The sequence below is a fragment of the Artemia sp. Qi Xiang Cuo genome, chromosome 10 (assembly GCF_049724085.1).
Source record: "Artemia sp. Qi Xiang Cuo chromosome 10, ASM4972408v1, whole genome shotgun sequence".
Taxonomy (NCBI): domain Eukaryota; kingdom Metazoa; phylum Arthropoda; class Branchiopoda; order Anostraca; family Artemiidae; genus Artemia; species Artemia sp. Qi Xiang Cuo.
The window spans coordinates 23,326,586-23,345,760 of NC_142803.1; the positions used below are offsets into that span (position 1 = coordinate 23,326,586).

Here is a 19,175-nt window from a genome sequence, read left to right on the forward strand (position 1 = left end):
TAGCTCAGACTTTAAAGACATAGTTTATTTTTGAATCCATAACTGGACTTAAGTTTCACATATGAGCCAAAGAATTGTATTTTCCATAATTTTCTTACAAAAAACTAGAGTTTACGGTCAAAAACCCTTATTAGCTCAGATTTTACTGAAATAGTTTTATTTTTCGATCCAAAATTGACTTAAGTTTCAAATTTGAACCAGAGAATTGTATTTTCCATAATTTTCTTACATAAAACTAGAGTTTACGGTCAAAAACCCTTATTAGCTCAGATTTTACGGAAATAGTTTATTTTTCAATCCATAACGGGAATTAAGTTTCACCTATGAGCAAACGAATTTTATTTTCCATAATTTTCTTACAAAAACTATAGTTTACGGTCAAAAACCCTTATTAGCTCAGATTTTACGGAAATAGTTTTATTTTTCGATCCAAAATGGACCTAAGTTTCAAATTTGAACCAGAGAATTGTATTTTCCAAAATTTTATTACATGAAACTAGCGTGTACGGTCAAAAACCCTTATTAGCTCAGATTTTACAGAAATAGTTTATTTTTTGATCCAAAACTGGACTTAAGTTTCACATTTGAACCAGAGAATTATATTTTCCATACTTTTCTTACAAAATACTAGAGTTTACGGTCGTAAACCCTTATTAGCTCAGATTTTAGGCTAGTAATTCGCCCCCACCTATCAAACTATAACTACACTAAGACACCCCTCTGTCATCGCCTCATCTCCCCCAAAACACTTTTCAGCCATTTCTATTTAAAAATTTTATTTAATCTCATTCATTTGGGTTTTTTGCAAGCAGCTCGCCCCCCACTATCACACTATAACTACGCTAAGACATCCATCTGCCATCAACCCATTTCCCCCAAAACACTTTTCAGCAATTTCTAGTTAAAAATTTAATTTCAACTCATTCATTCGGATTTTTTCACAAGCAATTCGGCCCACAGTACAGCACTATAAGTACTCTAAGACACCCCGCTGCCATCAACCCACCACTTGTGTATTATACAGAACACATCGAAGAAGTAAAGCTATCCGTTATTAAAAAGCTTTTGTTGCCATCTGCATCTCTCTTAGTATCATCTTTTTTGTATACTATAACGTTAGACCCTATTTTAAATTGACAACACTGTTCAAACACCACTTGTGTATTATACAGAACACATCGGTGAGGTAAAGCTAGGTCAACTCACAATGTCATTCTATCATCGTTAAGCATTTTCATAGATTGATGTTGTCTCAAATTTATAACAAATTGCCTGAGTTAACAAGCCCTTCGGGATTACCTTAACTGCTAATCAGTTTAACTCTTTTTTTTCCTCCACCTTCATACGATCCAATTCGCAAATGTTATCTAGCTCTGTTTTTTTCCCTATTATTCGAATAATATCATTCACACAGTCCAATTTGTAAATTCGTTATCCCTTTTCGCAATTGTCAATCAAATGATTATGATTGTAGCATTCAATTTTTTAATTAGCAAAGACACTTTAATAACAAACTACTCTCGAGTTAAGGCAATTGTCCAAAAAATCAGAAATACCAGTCTGATAGCACATACTTCAAAGAAATGGAACAGGTGTCTGTAAAGGTTTGCCCGCTTTTTAAAATGTCCACGTGTAACTGTAGTGTATATTCTTGTAGATGCTAGAGATAAGACAAATTACGCAAGCACGGTTCATTTCAATAGGTAGGTTACTACTAACAACGAAAATGAGGTTCATTTAAAACAAAATGAATTGTTAAAAATAACTTTTGTCGAGAATTTAACGACATACAAACATAGTGTTGCCGCCCCTTCATACCCTCTGAAAGGCTAAAGTCTCAATCGTGTTTTACTGAAAAATAATTAAAATGCTTAAATTGAAAGCTTAATTAAATCCATTGATTTTTAATAAATTTGAGACGAATGGTCTGAAATAAAAATCATTGCTGAAAGTGTATGACAGAAGACATTAATAAAGATAAATTTGTTTTTACAAATATCCTGATATCTAAAAAGAATTGGTGGAACATTTAGCACCATTGAATCTTTGATGTTTTCATAAAAAAAAATTCAACAATTCTCATTTTAATAGAGCTGTAAAATGTTTTTAAATGAACAGTTTCTTCAAAATCTCTTTTCTTTTTTGTTACTATGGGTCCCTGTGTACTAGATATGACTGTCGGTGTAACCAAGAGTTACGATGACCAGCTTTCTACATTCGAAACAAAACGTAAAGTCTTATACCCCACAGGCATTACTGAGTCCTAGGTCTTTCAACACCTTATCATTTTAATGACAGCCCTCCAGCTGAACATTCAAACGTGTATTATTTCCGAAATCATTATTTAAATGTTAAACTACTCCCTATATTGTTGTTAGTCTTGAGGCTGGCTACAGTGACCAGACGCTCACTCTTTGCAAATATCGACATACTTTCAAAATCATTAGCCTACGTACAAAGTTCATTGACCTTTTGACTCCCAAGTCTTAAAAATGCTATGTTGTTAATAAAATGTAGGTCAAGGACCAATTTCAACTGTCAATAGTTTTTTAATATGAATCAATTACTTTGAAAGTGTATAGGCGATTATGGTTCAGATGTCAGACAGCAAGAACCGACAGCAGAAATATTGCCATATCTGGTAATAGTAACCCTAATGCATAGGCTGGCTAAACTAAGCTGATACTTACTTTTAGTAGTAGCTCGCCATTAGAGCGAGCCATTTCACTAACGGTTATCACGTATGTTTTTGTTCCATTATTCATACTATCCTTCTGTTCAGAAACGGCAAACGTCAGGTAGCATGGAATACAGAGAATGATTGATCCTAAAAAGGCAACTAATATTGCAACAATACTTCCTTTTTCAGAGCAAAAAACTTTTTTAATTCCAGCATTTTTAAGTGAAAGATATCTCCAAAACGCCAAAGTTAACGTAATCCATATAGACACAGTGTGAATAACAACAGTGAAATTTGCATGTATTAGGGTGAACAGTGTCCAGCCATAAGATAGATAATCCTCCTTTTGTCTTGTCTGTGGAGTAATGTACATATGCACAGCATATGGGATATACTCTAACATAACTAGTCCATCTGCTACTGCCAGGGCACATAACAAATTGTTAAAGGGTGATATTAAATCTCTATGTCGAAGTATAATTATATTTACAGAATTTGAGATAGTACCTATAACACAGATAATTAAGCTTAAATATCCATGAACGTTTTCGTACGCTGCATGGAAATCCTTTAATAGTTCACAGGATGTGAAATCACTGGTTGTAAAGTCATTCCCTGAATAGGGTATCTTATCTCGGATATGATCTTCATTTTCTAAAAAAGATGGTTGTTTGTTTGGTTCATATTCCAGCATATATGATTGGTTCATTTGCGCGGAAATATTTTTTGAATATAAATTGAAATCCTCTAGGTCTTGGAATGTTAAGTTGAATTTTCTCAAATTATCTAACATGATTTTATTACTCCATGGCTGGAGAAGGGATCTCATCTCGAAATCTGAAAATAAAATGCAAGAATTAAGGAAAAAATATAGATTAACTAAGTCTTAGTAGGTAGCATATACACAAGAATTAATTTTGGAGCTGGTCTCTGTTTTCTGAGGGGGGGGGGTATTCAAGTTTAAAAAAGAGAATACAAAGAAATTTTACTGTAAAATGTTAGAGCTTATACGAAAAAGTCTAAATACTACATATTGCAGGGGAAGGGCTGCAGGCCCCATCTAGTGAATGTACCTGCTCAGTTTAACTTTTTTCAAATTCAAATCTGAATATTCAAGAAACTGTTATTGATTTACTTTAATGTGAACTTATGCTCTTGCACATTATGTTGCTTCGGCACAAATCGCAAAACCATTTTAAAGGAAAGCTGCATTAACGAGTGAAAGTGTCCTAACGTAAATATTGAATAACTAACATGAATGTGACAAAATTTTGTGTGTTATAAAGTTGCGGGGTTTTCATAGAATATAGCAGGGGAACTACATAGAAAGAAGTGTAAAATATGAGCATTCTTCGCTCGAACAATAATCTGCATAAGATATATTTAATTGGTTCTATATTTATTGCATAATGGCTATCACGTTTGCTTTACCGACAGTAGGGTTGATTTCGATCACAGATGGAGCGACCTTTTTCTGTTGTTAAGATTTTGCGGCATGAAACAGGAGAAAATGGCAAGCCGAAGATTAAAAAGGGATACAGGGGAATTTTTTCGAGACATAGAATTGTTGGTTCGGAGCGATGTCAGAAAGCACTCAACAATTCAATTTGAGATGTAATACTATAAGTATGCAAAATTGCATGTTTTCCCAAGCAATATTTGTATATTATAAAAGGATTATGAGACAGCTGAAATTAGCTTTTTGCTAAACAGTTCTTAGAAATCATTTTCCAAAGAGCATGACTGAAAGTGGGGAATGTGAGTCTGTCATGCCAGTTCCCTCTGGTTCTAAAGTAACTCTGTCGAAAACCATTAGAGCAATGTAAAGATAAGGGCTACTTTCGGATTATGGACATACCATGCCGGGATTTCGGACGCGTCACCTTCTCCAAAGTAGTGAAATTTTAACTTTTTTGGCAGTTTCCTACAAATTAATGTCTGTTGTATGTATTCTGTTTTATTTAATATTCTTTCCTGCACACTGAAATATATTGCTGAGTCCATTTCTGACCGAGACCATGAGCAATGATCGACCAAATTACATTCAAATGCTGATCACAAGGCTTGACCTGAGACCTAGTAGTAGTTGTGAGGCACCTCGATAAGCTGTCAAAATTTCGAATATGGAACAAATACAACTATATAAGTTGAACCACGTACTTATGCTGCGGGGCTGTCTCGCCTATGACCCCCATCTCGAAATACCGACATTATAACTTTTCCTTATTGTCTTGTATCAGAGCCAAAGCTCCACCGTCACCTCTGGTGAATATTCATTAGCCTTAAATATTACTTATCGTCATAATTACTTTCCCAGATTCACTTCAATTGAACGTGGTCGAGGAGCTTCGGAGGACCTCATTGAATTTGAAATTAAAAGTCTGACTGGCCTTTTTAGGAGTCAAAAGTGATTGATGGTAGCAGTATCCTCTTTTTGGATTCTAAGACGCCCACAGGCACTATTCTTTTGTTATTTTAATCAAGAAGAAGGTTTAACGGCACACCCTTGTTTCTTACGGTCCTGCGACAACATGTTTCCGTGACCAGGGGTCGCAATACATTGATTGTGTCAATAACTTAATGGCGACACACACCTTACGTAATGACAGGGCACATGTTGCGTAATGCCGGCACATATTACTTAATGATGACGCTCATGTTGTGAAATGAAGGCGGAAACGTTGCGTAATGACGGAGCTGATCATACGTAATGACAGCGCGCATCTTACATAATGGCAGCACGCACATCATTGTCACATAATACCTCTTTGACATTCTAATTTTCGTCAAAACTTTCAAGGTGTTTTTTTTTTCAAAGCATTTTTTTCTTTCTTTCAAGGCTTTCCTTTTTTTCTTTAATTCTTTTGTCCTCGGTAGGACTTGAAGGATCATTCTCCATCCAATGGAACGACGCCCCAAGTGCCAGGACCAGTGGGCTATTTACAGTATTTAGTCCTGGCTAATATATTCTAGAAATTACCTACTACATGTGAGAGACTTCCCATTTTTCGCGCATGCTAGAATGAAGTGTTTATTACATCTGTGATAATTGGCATGCAGACGGAGGATTTCTTTTTCCAGAAATTGCACCTGTTCATTAAGAAAAGCTTTTCAGGGAGTGATACCAGATAATACTGTTGATTGTTCTTAATTTATTTTTAGTAAGGAAGGCGAAATTGGACTACAAGATGCTTAAGTTGTATAAACGTTTAGGTATTGAAGACTCGTCCTAAACAACAAATCTTAAAAACACAGACATTTGTAAATAAAATTTTTATTAATTAAAACAAAGAAAAAGCAGTTAAAAAACACGACGAATAAAAAATAAAACGTGAAAAATTTTATAAAGAATAAAGTAGAAACAAAAATAACGATGCTTTGAAGAAAAATACGTCCTAGCAATCATTTTCAGACGGGCAAGGTTGATATTAGTTGCAAATTTAGGCCGTATTGAGGTATTTCCGAGAACCCTTAACGAAAATACAGTGTTTTTGTAGCCAATACTATTAATATTTAACCACCGTGACAATATAAGACAGCCCCCAGCCCCCTTTTAATCATTTCCAGAGGCCGGGGATGATATTAGAGATAAATTTAAACTCTATTAAGAGCTTTTAATGGAAACGCATCATTTCTCTGAGTTCATGTTAGATTTTCCGTCCCTACTCCCTCCACGAAATATTTTTTTTTAAATTCCAACTTTATTTTTTAAGCTGTAGAACATGTTACTCAATGCAATTCACACCACAGAGATATTATTGTCTGCCCCTCTGACACCCCATTTATCACTCCTAAGACATTTTCAGACATTTCTTGTTAAAAATTATACTTCAATCCGGTGATTCAGGTTTTTGCAGGTCAAGCCTATCATAATAACCTCCAAGACACTCAACACCACCATCACCTTACTCACCAGCTCCCCTGCCATTCACGTGGCACCACCCCTCATCATTCCTAGGACATTTTCAACCTTTTCCCACCAAAAATAAGCCTCTTTATCTAAAATAAACACTTCTTTATTATTTGAACAGTGGGAAATCGTCATTTCATTGCTAGAGCGTGACACTCCAAGCAATTCATGCAACAGTGCCACGCTGTTACTGCTCTGCGGCATCCTTTGATATCACATCATCACCTCTGAGACTTTTCTTCAGACGTTTCTTGCAGATAAGCATGTGAAACCTTCAAACTTAGATTCTTTGATGTACTGTATTTGATGCTGTAACTTTTACCATGACCCGTTACACCTTTTGGAGGTGTTTTCTCCTTTTTCAAAAATCAAATTTGCTTCAATAGAATACAAAACTTAGATTACAAGGAAAATTGTCAATTTTTTTTTCTTTGATACAGTGAATAACCATGATTTTCTAAAATTTTCCCCTGAGCTTCCACAAATTGTGAAGTTCTTTTAACTACTAACTCTCACTTGTCAATTTTACTAGGTTGAACCTTCCATTTTTTTTTTACATATTTTCATTGAAAAAGGAAGAAAATCTACATTTCTTGTACATTAACGCGTGAAACCTTCACACTAAGATCTTTGGATGTACTTTATCTGAGGCTTTAAATTTTACCAAGACCCATTATACCTTTTGGAAGTGTTTTCAGTAGAAAGGCCTTATTGACTCCCACGCGAACCACGTGGCTTATGGTTTTTGTCAGTGAGAATGGAAAAACAGTATTTTTCTCAATTGAAAAAACAGGAATTTTCTCACTTTGATGGATATTTTCTTGGATGGTTATGGGTGTTGGTCAATTTACTTGATGTTTTTCATGGATGTCAACAACAATTTATGTCTGTTTTATAGTTTTTGTCAGTGAGAATGAAAAAACAGGAACTTTCTCACATTTATGGATGTCAACATGAGCTCGTGACAGGGCACCAAATATGGGCATAGAGTCATTAGGATTATCGATCGAGTCTAATGGGGGCCAAGGTCAATCGATCTGTTGTTGTTTGGCCACGTGTAATGACATAAGGGGTGATTTACATAATCGCTCGGGGAATTATTGATTTATGAAATTGGGGGGTGATTTGCAAAATCACTAGGGGTAAAGTATTGATCTAGTATTAGCGGGGGAAGAGAAGGTCCAAGAACGGTATGGACATAATCGGTGGGGGAGAATGTATTGATTTACAAAAGGGGACTTAAGAAACAAACATGGCGACTTTGATCTTTGGCGAACCTAACCCGAGAAATTGATTTACATAATCGGCGGTGGAATTATTGATTCACGAAAGGGGAATTAAGAAACAAACATGGCTTCTTTGATCTTTAGGCGAAACTAACCTGAGAAATTGATTTACATAATCGGCGGGGGAACAGAGAAATCGCAGGCAGAATAAAAAGGACATTAGCAGACAATATCATCAATGAATATAAAGATGAATTGACGGAAAGTGAAGCACAAGTTTACTAATAATGTATAATAATGTATTTAACATATTTTTATATTAATATTCTAAATGTTATTATTTCATTAAAAATATCTTATGCATTATTTTGTTAAGTGTTCATTATTTTTAGGGTATGCTAGAACGTCAAACGTTCGGAATATCTATTAAAAGGGTCAGAGATGTAAGAAAAAAAAATTTTAGAGATAAAGATACTACTAGCAGGCTTAATTTTTCATAGAAGATAGAAAAGTTCAAGATCTCTTCTGAATTTTACCAAAGAACACAATTCAATTCTAATTTCACCAGAGAAAATAAAAAGCTTCCACTTCAGTTTTAAGTTCACCAAGACATAAGAAATTTAAAGTTAACTTCTAAATTTTTCCATAGAAGATAGGAAAAGTTATAATATGATTGTGATTATTTTCTGTGAAGATAAAAAGGTCCACATTTATTCTAAATTTTCTTAAATTCAATTCCGACCTTTCTCAAAGAATTAAATTTAAAGTTTTGTTCCTAATATTTTCCCGAAAGAAGAAAAGTTCAACTTCGATTCTGAATTTCCTCAATGAAAATGAAATAAGTTATTGATCATTTCTATTTTCCCAAAATAATATAAAAATTTTCCACTTCAGTTCAGATTTTTCTCAAACAGATGAAAAAATTTAAAGTTCTGTTCCAAATATTTTCCCGGAAGAAGAAAAGTCCCAAGACATAAAAAATTTAAAGTTCACTTCTAAATTTTTCCGTAGAAGATAGGAAAAGTTATACTTTGATTGTGATTATTTTCCATGAAGATAAAAAGTTTCACTTTAATTCTAAATTTTCTTAAATCTTAAAATGACGTGAAATATGCTTACGGCTCTACCAATCGTACTCTGTGCTTGTTCATAGACACGACGCGGCTTTCCCACTGGTACTCTATGGCAGGTTATCGACACTACCTAGTTTATTGCATGCATTAAATCAGTATTTTTTACACAGTGGAAGGATAAACACACAATTCATATCTGTAAAAAGTGAAGATGAATTATTCGACGAAAGTATGTGCACCTGATAAAATCATCGTCGTGTTGAATGCTGACAAGGAGAAATACCTGAACTATGAAACGAGTGCAAGTGGTAACACTATTGGAAATGTATGCACGCGTTGTCATGACAGCGATAAGTTAGATTCCTTTGGAGTACCCAAGAATTTCCATCATGCAAACGGTGGATATGCAAGAGTAACATTACCAGAGAAATTAGTACTCAAAGAGAATGCCAACGTAAAAATAATAGTTGATGAAGAGGGACAACTTCTAGCTAACGGTTCTGGTAGCATGTTAGCCGTTGTTAGATCTTATCGCTATCTTTCCGGTGTTAGCATTCGAATGAAAGCAAAGGGAAAAAGAAGACATGCATACAGCTACACCAACATCATAAATCATATCTTGTCAATGTGTCAAAACTGCTATCTATGTAAAAATAATGTGACAATAGACAGTGAAATCGCAGGCAGAATAAAAAGGACATTAGCAGACAATATCATCAATGAATATAAAGATGAATTGACGGAAAGTGATGCGCAACTGTACTAATAATGTATAATAATGTATTTAACGTATTTTTATATTAATATTCTACATGTCGTTATTTCATTAAAAATATCTTATGCATTATTTTGTTAAGTGTTCATTATTTTTAGGGTATGCTAGAAAGTCAAACGTTCAGAATATTTATTTAAAAGGTCAGAGATGTAAGAAAAAGAATTTTAGAGATAATGATACTACTAGCAGGCTCAATTTTTCATAGAAGATAGAAAAGTTCAAGTTCTCTTCTGAATTTTACCAAAGAACACAATTCAATTCTAATTTCACCAGAGAAAATAAAAAGCTTCCACTTCAGTTTTAAGTTCACCAAGACACAAACAATTTAAAGTTCACTTCTAAATTTTTCCTTAGAAGAAAGGAAAAGTTATACTATGATTGTGATTATTTTCTATGAAGATAAAAAGTTTCACTTTAATTCTAAATTTTCTTAAATTCAATTCCAACCTTTCACAAAGTCAAATTTAAAGTTCTGTTCCAAATATTTCCCCGGAAGAAAAAAAATTCAACTTCGTTTCTGAATTATCCCAATGAAAAATAAGTAAGTTATTAATCAATTCTATTTTCACAAAATAATATAAATTTTCAACTTCACTTCAGATTTTTCTCAAAGAGATGAACAATTTGAAATACTATTCGAAATTTTTCTAAGAAGACAGAAAAGTTCAAGTTCTCTTCTGAATTTTACCTACGAACATAATTCAATTCTAATTTCTCAAGAGAAAATTAAAAGCTTCCACTTCACTTTTAAGTTCACCAAGACATAAAAATTGTAAGTTCACTTCTAAATTTTTCCATAGAAGATAGGAAAAGTTATACTATGATTGTGATTATTTTCTATGAAGATAAAAAGTTTCACTTTAATTCTAAATTTTCTTAAATTCAGTTTCGACTTTTCTCAAAGAGATGAAAAAATTTAAAGTTCTGTTCCAAATATTTTCACGGAAGAAGAAAAGTTCAACTTCGATTCTGAATTTTCTCAATGAAAATGAAATAAGTTATTGATCAATTCTATTTCATAAGAAAAATATAAAAAGCTTCCACTTCAGTTCAGATTTTTCTCAAAGAGTGGAAAAAATTCGGAATACTGTACCAAATTTGTCTTAGAAGATATAAAAGTTCAAGTTCTCATATAAGTTTTAGTAAAGAAAATAATTCAATTCTAATTTCTACAGAGAAAATAAAAAGCTTCCACTTCAGTTTTAAGTTCACCAAGACATAAAAATTTAAAGTTCACTTCTAAATTTTTCCATAGAAGATAGGAAAAGTTATACTATGATTGTGATTATTTTCTATGAAGATAAAAAGTTTCGCTTTAATTCTAAATTTTCTTAAATTCACTTCCGACTTTTCTCAAAGATATGAAAAAATTTAAACTACTCTTCCAAATTTTTCATAGAAGATAGAAAAGTTCAAGTTTACTTGTAAATTTTACCAAAGTACACAATTCAATTCTAATTTACCAAGAGAAAATAAAAAACTTCTTCGTCAGTTTTAAGATCACCAAGACATACAAAATTTAAAGCTCAGTTAAAATTTTTTCCATAGAAGATAGGAAAAGTTATACTATGATTGTGACTATTTTCCATGAAGATAAAAAGTTTCAGTTTAATTCTAAATTTTCTGTAATTCAGTTCCGACATTTCCCAAAGAGATGAAAAAATTTAAAGTTCTGTTCCAAATATTTTCACGAAAGAAGAAAAGTCCAACTTCGATTCTGAATTTTCTCAATGAAAATGAAACGAGTTATTGATCAATTCTATTTTCCCAAAATAATATATAAGTTTCCACTTCAATTCATATTTTTCTCAAAGAGATGAAAAATTTAAAATACTGTTCCAAATTTTTCATAGAAGATAGAAAAGTTCAAGCTCTCTTCTGAATTTTACCAGCGAACATAATTCAATTCTAATTTCTCAAGAGAAAATAAAAAGCTTCCACTTCAGTTTTAAGTTCACCAAGACATGAAAAATTTAAAGTTCACTTCTAAATTTTTCCGTAGAAGATAGGAAAAGTTATACTATGATTGTGATTATTTTCCATGAATATAAAAAGTTTCACTTTAATTCTAAATTTTCTTAAATTCAGTTCAGATTTTTTTCAAAGATATGAAAAAATTTTAAATATTGTTCCAAATTTTTCATAAAAGATAGAAAAGTTCAAGATCTCTTCTGAATTTAAACAAAGAACACAATTCAATTCTAATTTCTCCAGAGAAAATAAAAAGCTTCCACAGATTATTTTTCATTAAGATAAAAAGTTTCACTTTAATTCTAAATTTTCTTAATCTCAGTTCCGACTTTTCTCAAAGAGGTGAAAAAATTTAAAGTTCTGTTCCAAATATTTTCCCGGAAGAAGAAAAGTTCAACTTCGATTCTGAATTTTCTGAATGAAAATGAAATAAGTTATTGATCAATTCTATTTCACCAAAATAATATAAAAAGTTTCCACTTCAGTTCAAATTTTTCTCAAAGAGACGAAAAAATTTTAAATACTGTTCTAAATTTTTCTTAGAAGATAAAAAAGTTCATGTTCTCATCTGAATTTTAGCAAAGAACATAATTCAATTTTAATTTCTTCAGAGAAAATAAAAAGCTTCCACTTCAGTTTTAAGTTCACCAAGACATAAAAATTTAAAGTTCACTTCCAAATTTTTCATAGAAGATAGAAAAGTTAAAGTTCTCTTCTGAATTTTACCAAAGAACACAATTCAATTCTAATTTCTCCACAGAAAATTAAAAGCTTCCACAGATTATTTTCCCTGAAGATAAAAAGTTTCACTTTAATTCTAAATTTTCTTAAATTCAGTTCCGACTTTTCTCAAAGAGATGAAAAATTTAAAGTTCTGCTCCAAATATTTTCCCGGAAGAAGAAAAGTTCAACTTCGATTCTGAATTTTCTCAATGAAAATGAAATAAGTTATTGATCAATTCTATTTCACCAAAATAATATAAAAAGTTTCCACTTCGGTTCAGATTTTTCTCAAAGAAAGGAAAAAGTTTAAAATACTGTTCCAAATTTTTATTAGAAGATAGAAAAGTTCAAGTTCTCTTTTGAATTTTACCAAAGAACACAATTCAATTCTAACTACTCCAGAGAAAATAAATAGCCTAAACTTCTGTTTGAAGTTCACCAAAACATAAAAAATTTAAAGCTCAGTTCTAAATTTTTCCATAGAAGATAGGAAAAGCTATACTATGATTGTGATTATTAAATTTTTCATCTAAAATTTAAAACTTAAATTTTTTTTGTCTCTTTGAGAAAAGTTGGAACTGAATTTAATAAAATTTATAATTAAAGTGAAACTTTTTATCTTCATTGAAAGTAATCACAATCATAGTATAACTTTTCCTATCTTCTATGGAAAAATTTAGAAGTGAACTTAAAATTTTTATGTCTTTGTGAACTTAAAAGTGAAGTGGAAGCCTTTTATTTTCTCTTGAGAAATTAGAATTGAATTATGTTCGTTTGTAAAATTCAGCAGAGAACTTGAACTTTTCTATCTTCTATGAAAAATTTGGAACAGTATTTTAAATTTTTCATCTCTTTGAGAAAAATCTGAATTGAAGTGGAAAATTTTATATTATTTTGGGAAAATAGAATTGATCAATTACTTATTTCATTTTCATTGAGATAATTCAGAATCGAAGTTGAACTTTTCTTCTTCCGGGGAAATATTTGGAACAGAACTTTAAATTTGACTCTTTGTGAAAGGTCGGAATTGAATTTAAGAAAATTTAGAATTAAAGTGAAACTTTTTATCTTCATAGAAAATAATCACAATCATAGTATAACTTTTCCTATCTTCTACGGAAAAATTTAGAAGTGAACTTTAAATTTTTTATGTCTTGGTGAACTTAAAATTGAAGTGGAAGCTTTTTATTTTCTCTGGTGAAATTAGAGTTTAAGTGTGTTCTTCGGTAAAATTCAGAAGAGAGCTTGAACTTTTCGATCTTCTATGAAAAATTGAGCCTGCTAGTAGTATAAATATCTCTAAAATTCTTTTTCTTACATCTCTGACCTTTTTAATAGATATTCTGAACGTGTGACGTTCTAGCATACCCTAAAAATAATGAACACTTAACAAAATAATGCATAAGATATTTTTAATGAAATAACGACATGTAGAATATTAATATAAAAATATGTTAAATACATTATTATACAATATTAGTACACTTGCGCATCACTTTCCGTCAATTCATCTTTATATTCATTGATGTTATTGTCTGCTAATGTCCTTTTTATTCTGCCTGCGATTTCACTGTCTATTGTCACATTACTTTTACATAGATAGCAGTTTTGACACATTGACAAGATATGATTTATGATGTTGGTGCAGCTGTATGCATGTCTTCTTTTTCCCTTTGCTTTCATTCGAATGCTAACACCGGAAAGATAGCGATAAGATCTAACAACGGCTAACATGCTACCAGAACCATTAGCTAGAAGTTGTCCCTCTTCATCAACTATTATTTTTACGTTGGCATTCTCTTTGAGTAATAATTTCTCTGGTAATATTACTCTCGCATATCCACCGTTTGCATGATGGAAATTCTTGGGTACTCCAAAGGAATCTAACTTCTCGCTGTCATGACAACGCGTGCATACATTTCCAATAGTGTTACCACTTGCACTCGTTTCATAGTTCAGGTATTTCTCCTTGTCAGCATTCAACACGACGATGATTTTATCATGTGCACATACTTTCGTCGAATAATTCATCTTCACTTTTTACAGATATGAATTGTGTGTTTATCCTTCCACTGTGTAAAAAATACTGATTTAATGCATGCAATAAACTAGGTAGTGTCGATAACCTGCCATAGAGTACCAGTGGGAAAGTCGCGTCGTGTCTATGAACAAGCACAGAGTACGATTGGTAGAGCCGTAAGCATATTTCATGTCATTTTAAGATTTAAGAAAATTTAGAATTAAAGTGAAACTTTTTATCTTCATGGAAAATAATCACAATCATAGTATAACTTTTCCTATCTTCTACGGAAAAATTTAGAAGTGAACTTTAAATTTTTTATGTCTTGGGACTTTTTTTCTTTCGGGAAAATATTTGGAACAGAACTTTAAATTTTTTCATCTGTTTGAGAAAAATCTGAACTGAAGTGGAAAATTTTTATATTATTTTGTGAAAATAGAAATGATCAATAAATTATTTCATTTTCATTGAGGAAATTCAGAATCGAAGTTGAACTTTTCTTCTTTCCGGAAAGTATTTGGAATAGAACTTTAAATTTGACTCTTTGAGAAAGGTCGGAATTGAATTTAAGAAAATTTAGAATTTAAATGAAACTTTTTATCTTCATGGAAAATAATCACAATCATAGTATAACTTTTCCTATCTTCTATGGAAAAATTTAGAAGTGAACTTTAAATTTTTTATGTCTTGGTGAACTTAAAACTGAAGTGGAAGCTTTTTATTTTCTCTGGTGAAATTAGAATTGAATTGTATTTTTTGGTAAAATTCAGAAGAGATCTTGAACTTTTCTATCTTCTATGAAAAATTGAGCCTGCTAGTAGTATCTTTATCTCTAAAATTCTTTTTCTTACATCTCTGACCCTTTTAATAGATATTCTGAACGTTTGACGTTCTAGCATACCCTAAAAATAATGAACACTTAACAAAATAATGCATAAGATATTTTTAATGAAATAACGAAATGTAGAATATTAATATAAAAATACGTTAAATACATTATTATACATTATTAGTACACTTGCGCTTCACTTTCCGTCAATTCATTTTTATATTCATTGATGATATTGTCTGCTAATGTCCTTTTTATTCTGCCTGCGATTTCACTGTCTATTGTCACATTATTTTTACAAAGATAGCAGTTTTGACATATTGACAAGATATGATTAATGACATTATTGCAGGAGTATGCTTGTCTTCTTCTTGTTCTCTTTAAAATGCTAATACCGGAAAGATGATGATAGGATCTATCAACAGGTAATGTGTTTCCAGCAACAGTAGCAAGGAGTTGTCCCCGATCATCGACAATTATTTTTAAGTTTGCAATCTCTTTGAGCACTAATTTCTCTGGTAATGTTACTCTCGCATATCCACCGTTTACACGATTGAAATTCTTGGGTACTCCAAAGAAATCTAACTTCTCGCTGTCATGACAACGCATGCATACATTTCCAATAGTGTTACCACTTGCACTCGTTTCATTGTTCAGGTATTTCTCCTTGTCAGCATTCAACACGACGAGGATTTTTTCATGTGCACACACTTTTGTCGAAATCTTCACTTTTTTACAGATGTGAATTGTGTGTTTATCTTTCCACTGGATAAAAAATACTGATTTAATGCACGCAATAAACTAGGTAGTCTCGATAACCTGCCATAGAGTACCAGTGGGAAAGCCGCGTCGTGTCTATGAACAAGCACAGTGTACGATTGGTAGAGCCGTAAGCATATTTCATGTCATTTTAAGATACGTAAAAAAATTAAAAAAATACCATGTTAAAAAAATTCAAAAATTATTTTTTAAAAATGGGGGGGGATGGGGTTCCGGTGGTCTTTAGGGGCTCGATGGGCATTAGGGGGACCGGGGGCTTCCTTCGGGGTTGGGGTAGGGGACCTCAAGACACTGTTCAAATTGAACTTGTGTATTATAACGACCACAGAGTCTTACCCTCAAATCCTCTTCTAAAACATCTTCTAAAATCATCTTTTAAAATGTCTCTAACTGTTTCGCCGAAATAATTCCCTAAAATGCCTAAAACGGTTTCGCCCATTTCAACTTGTAAAATGGGTTTAGGAGGGACATTAAGAAAGTAACTTTCTCTGAAAAGATATAATAAAGCCTTAAAAAAGTATTTAAAAATATGGAGGGGACTCTTTGGGGGCCCGGGGAGGGCCTTTGGGGGTCTGGGGGGCCGGATGGGAGCCCGGGGAACCTTTGGGGACCGGGGGTTCCTTTGGAGTTGGGGTAGGGGGATCGGAGCCCTTTGGGTCGGGGTAGGGCGATCGGGGCCCTTTGGGATTGGGGTAGAGGACCTCACGACACTGTTCAAATAGAACTTGTGTATTATAACGACCACACTCAAAACCTCTTCTAAAACCTTTTCTAAGATCATCTTTTAAAATGTCTCTAACTGTTTCGCCGAAATAATTCCCTAAAATGTCTAAAACCGTTTCACCCAAATAATCCCGAAACGTAATCTCAGCGTGTTCCTTTTGTTTTTGGCATCCCTGCGCTGTCACATTTGAAATTTCTAGGAAACCCTTTCCTACGTTAATCTCTTCATCTCATAAATGTTCCTAGCTACACTATTAAGGTTTCGTTAGAATATCAATTTATCTCTCCGACTTAAAGCTCAGTGAAGCCGTATTTAAAAATAGAATTTCTATCTCTTTAGACTCCCGCATAATTCCAAGATAACAAGTGATGTCATTTCTAATTCCTGACAGTAAAGATCGATGAAGCCCTATTTAAAAATAGAATATTAATTTTTCTCTCTGACCTAAAGAACGTTTATCCCTCAGACCTAAGATTAAAGAAAGCCATAATGTTTCTTAATTCCCCCTTCGTGAATCAAGACATTCCCCTAGCGATTATATAAATCAATTTCTCAGGTTAGGTTAGCCTAAAGATCAAAGAAGCCATGTTTGTTTCTTACTTCCCCTTTGTGAATCAATAATTCCCCCGCCGATTATGTAAATCAATTTATCAGGTTAGTTTCGCCTAAAGATCAAAGAAGCTATGTTTGTTTCTTAATTCCCCTTTCGTGAATCAATAATTCCCCCGCTGATTATGTAAATCAAGTTCTCAGGTTAGGTTAACCTAAAGATCAAAGAAGACATGTTTGTTTCTTAATTCCCCTTTCGTAAATCAATACATTCTCCCCCACCGATTATGTAAATCAAGTTCTCGGAAATTCACTTCCCCCTCGAGTACTAGATCAATACATTGCCCCTAGTGATTATGTAAATCACCCCCCCATGTCATAAATCAATAATTCCCCGAGCGATTATGTAAATCACCCCTCATGTCATTACACGTGGCCAAACAACAACAGATCGATTGACCTTGACCCCCATTAGACTCGATCGATAATCCTAATGACTCTATGCCCATATTTGGTGCCCTGTCACGAGCTCATGTTGACATCCATAAATGTGAGAAAGTTCCTGTTGTTTCATTCTCACTGACAAAAACCATAAAATAGACATAAATTGTTGTTGACATCCATGAAAAACATCAAGTAAATTGACCAACACCCATAACCATCCAAGAAAATATCCATAAAAGTGAGAAAGTTCCTGTTTTTTCAAGTGAGAAAAATACTGTTTTTTCATTCTCACTGACAAAAACCATAAGCCACGTGGTTCGCGTGGGAGTCACTAAGGCCTTTCTACTGTTTTCCCCTTTTTCAAAAATCAAATTTGCTTCAATAGAATACAAAACTTAGATTACAGGCAAAATTGTCAAATTTGTTTCATTGATACAGTGAATTACCATGATTTTCTAAGCTTTTGCCCCGAGTTTCCACAAATTGTGAACTTCTTTGACTACTACCCAACACTCATAAATTTTACCAGCTTGAATTTTCCATTTTTTACATATTTTCATCGAAAAAGCAACAAATTCTACATTTCTTGTACATAAACGTGACAAACATTCCCACTAAGATCATTTGATTTACTGTATCTGATGCTGTAACTTTTACCATGACCCGTTACACCCTTTGGAGGCTTATTTCCATTTTTACAAAAATCAAATTTGCTTCTATAGAACACAAAACTCTGATTAAAGGCAAGATTGTCGAAGGTTTTTCACTAATACAGTGAATAATCATCATTTTCCATAATTTTACCCTGATTTTTAACAAATTTTTAAGTTTATGTGACTACTATTTCACAATCTTCAATTTTACCAGCTTAAATTTTCCATGTTTCACCTTTTTTTTTCATTGCAAAAGCAACAAATTCTACGTTTCTTGTAAATAAACGTGTGAAACCTTCACATTAAGATTCCTTGATATACTTTATCTGATTCTGTAAGTTTTATCAAGAACGGTTACACCCTTCGGAGCTATTTCCCCCCTTTTTCAAAAATCAAATTGGTTTCAATAGAATACAAAACTTAGATTACAAGCAAAATTGACGAACATTTTTCACTAACACAGTGAATAACCAATGATTTTCTAAGATTTTTCACTGAATCTTCACAAAATTGTTAAGTTCTTTGACTACTGCATCACATTCATCAATTTTACTAGCTTGAGTTTTCTATTTTTTACATTTTTCATCGAAAAAGCAACAAATTCGACATTTCTTGTAGATAAACGCATGAAACCTTCACATTAAGCTTCTTTGATGTACCATATCTGATCCTCTAACTTTTACCAAGACCCATTACACCCTTTGGAGGTGTTTTCCCCTTTTCCAAAAATTAGATTTGCTTCAATAGAATACAAACTCAGTTTACAAGCAAATTCGTCTAAGATTTTTCACTGACACAATGAATAACCATGATTTTCT

The 19,175-nt window shown here is 32.7% G+C and overlaps 1 protein-coding gene across 1 annotated transcript in view; it reads right to left on the minus strand.

Moving 5' to 3' along the window:
* The window catches only part of LOC148947598 (G protein-coupled receptor dmsr-1-like), a 118,497-nt gene that overhangs the window by 43,461 nt on the left and 55,861 nt on the right, over nucleotides 1-19,175 (minus strand). Inside the window, exon 2 of the mRNA XM_089096160.1 lies at nucleotides 2,691-3,517. Coding sequence (XP_088952286.1) covers nucleotides 2,691-3,517 — 827 coding nt within the window. The remainder of the gene's footprint in view (nucleotides 1-2,690; nucleotides 3,518-19,175) is intronic.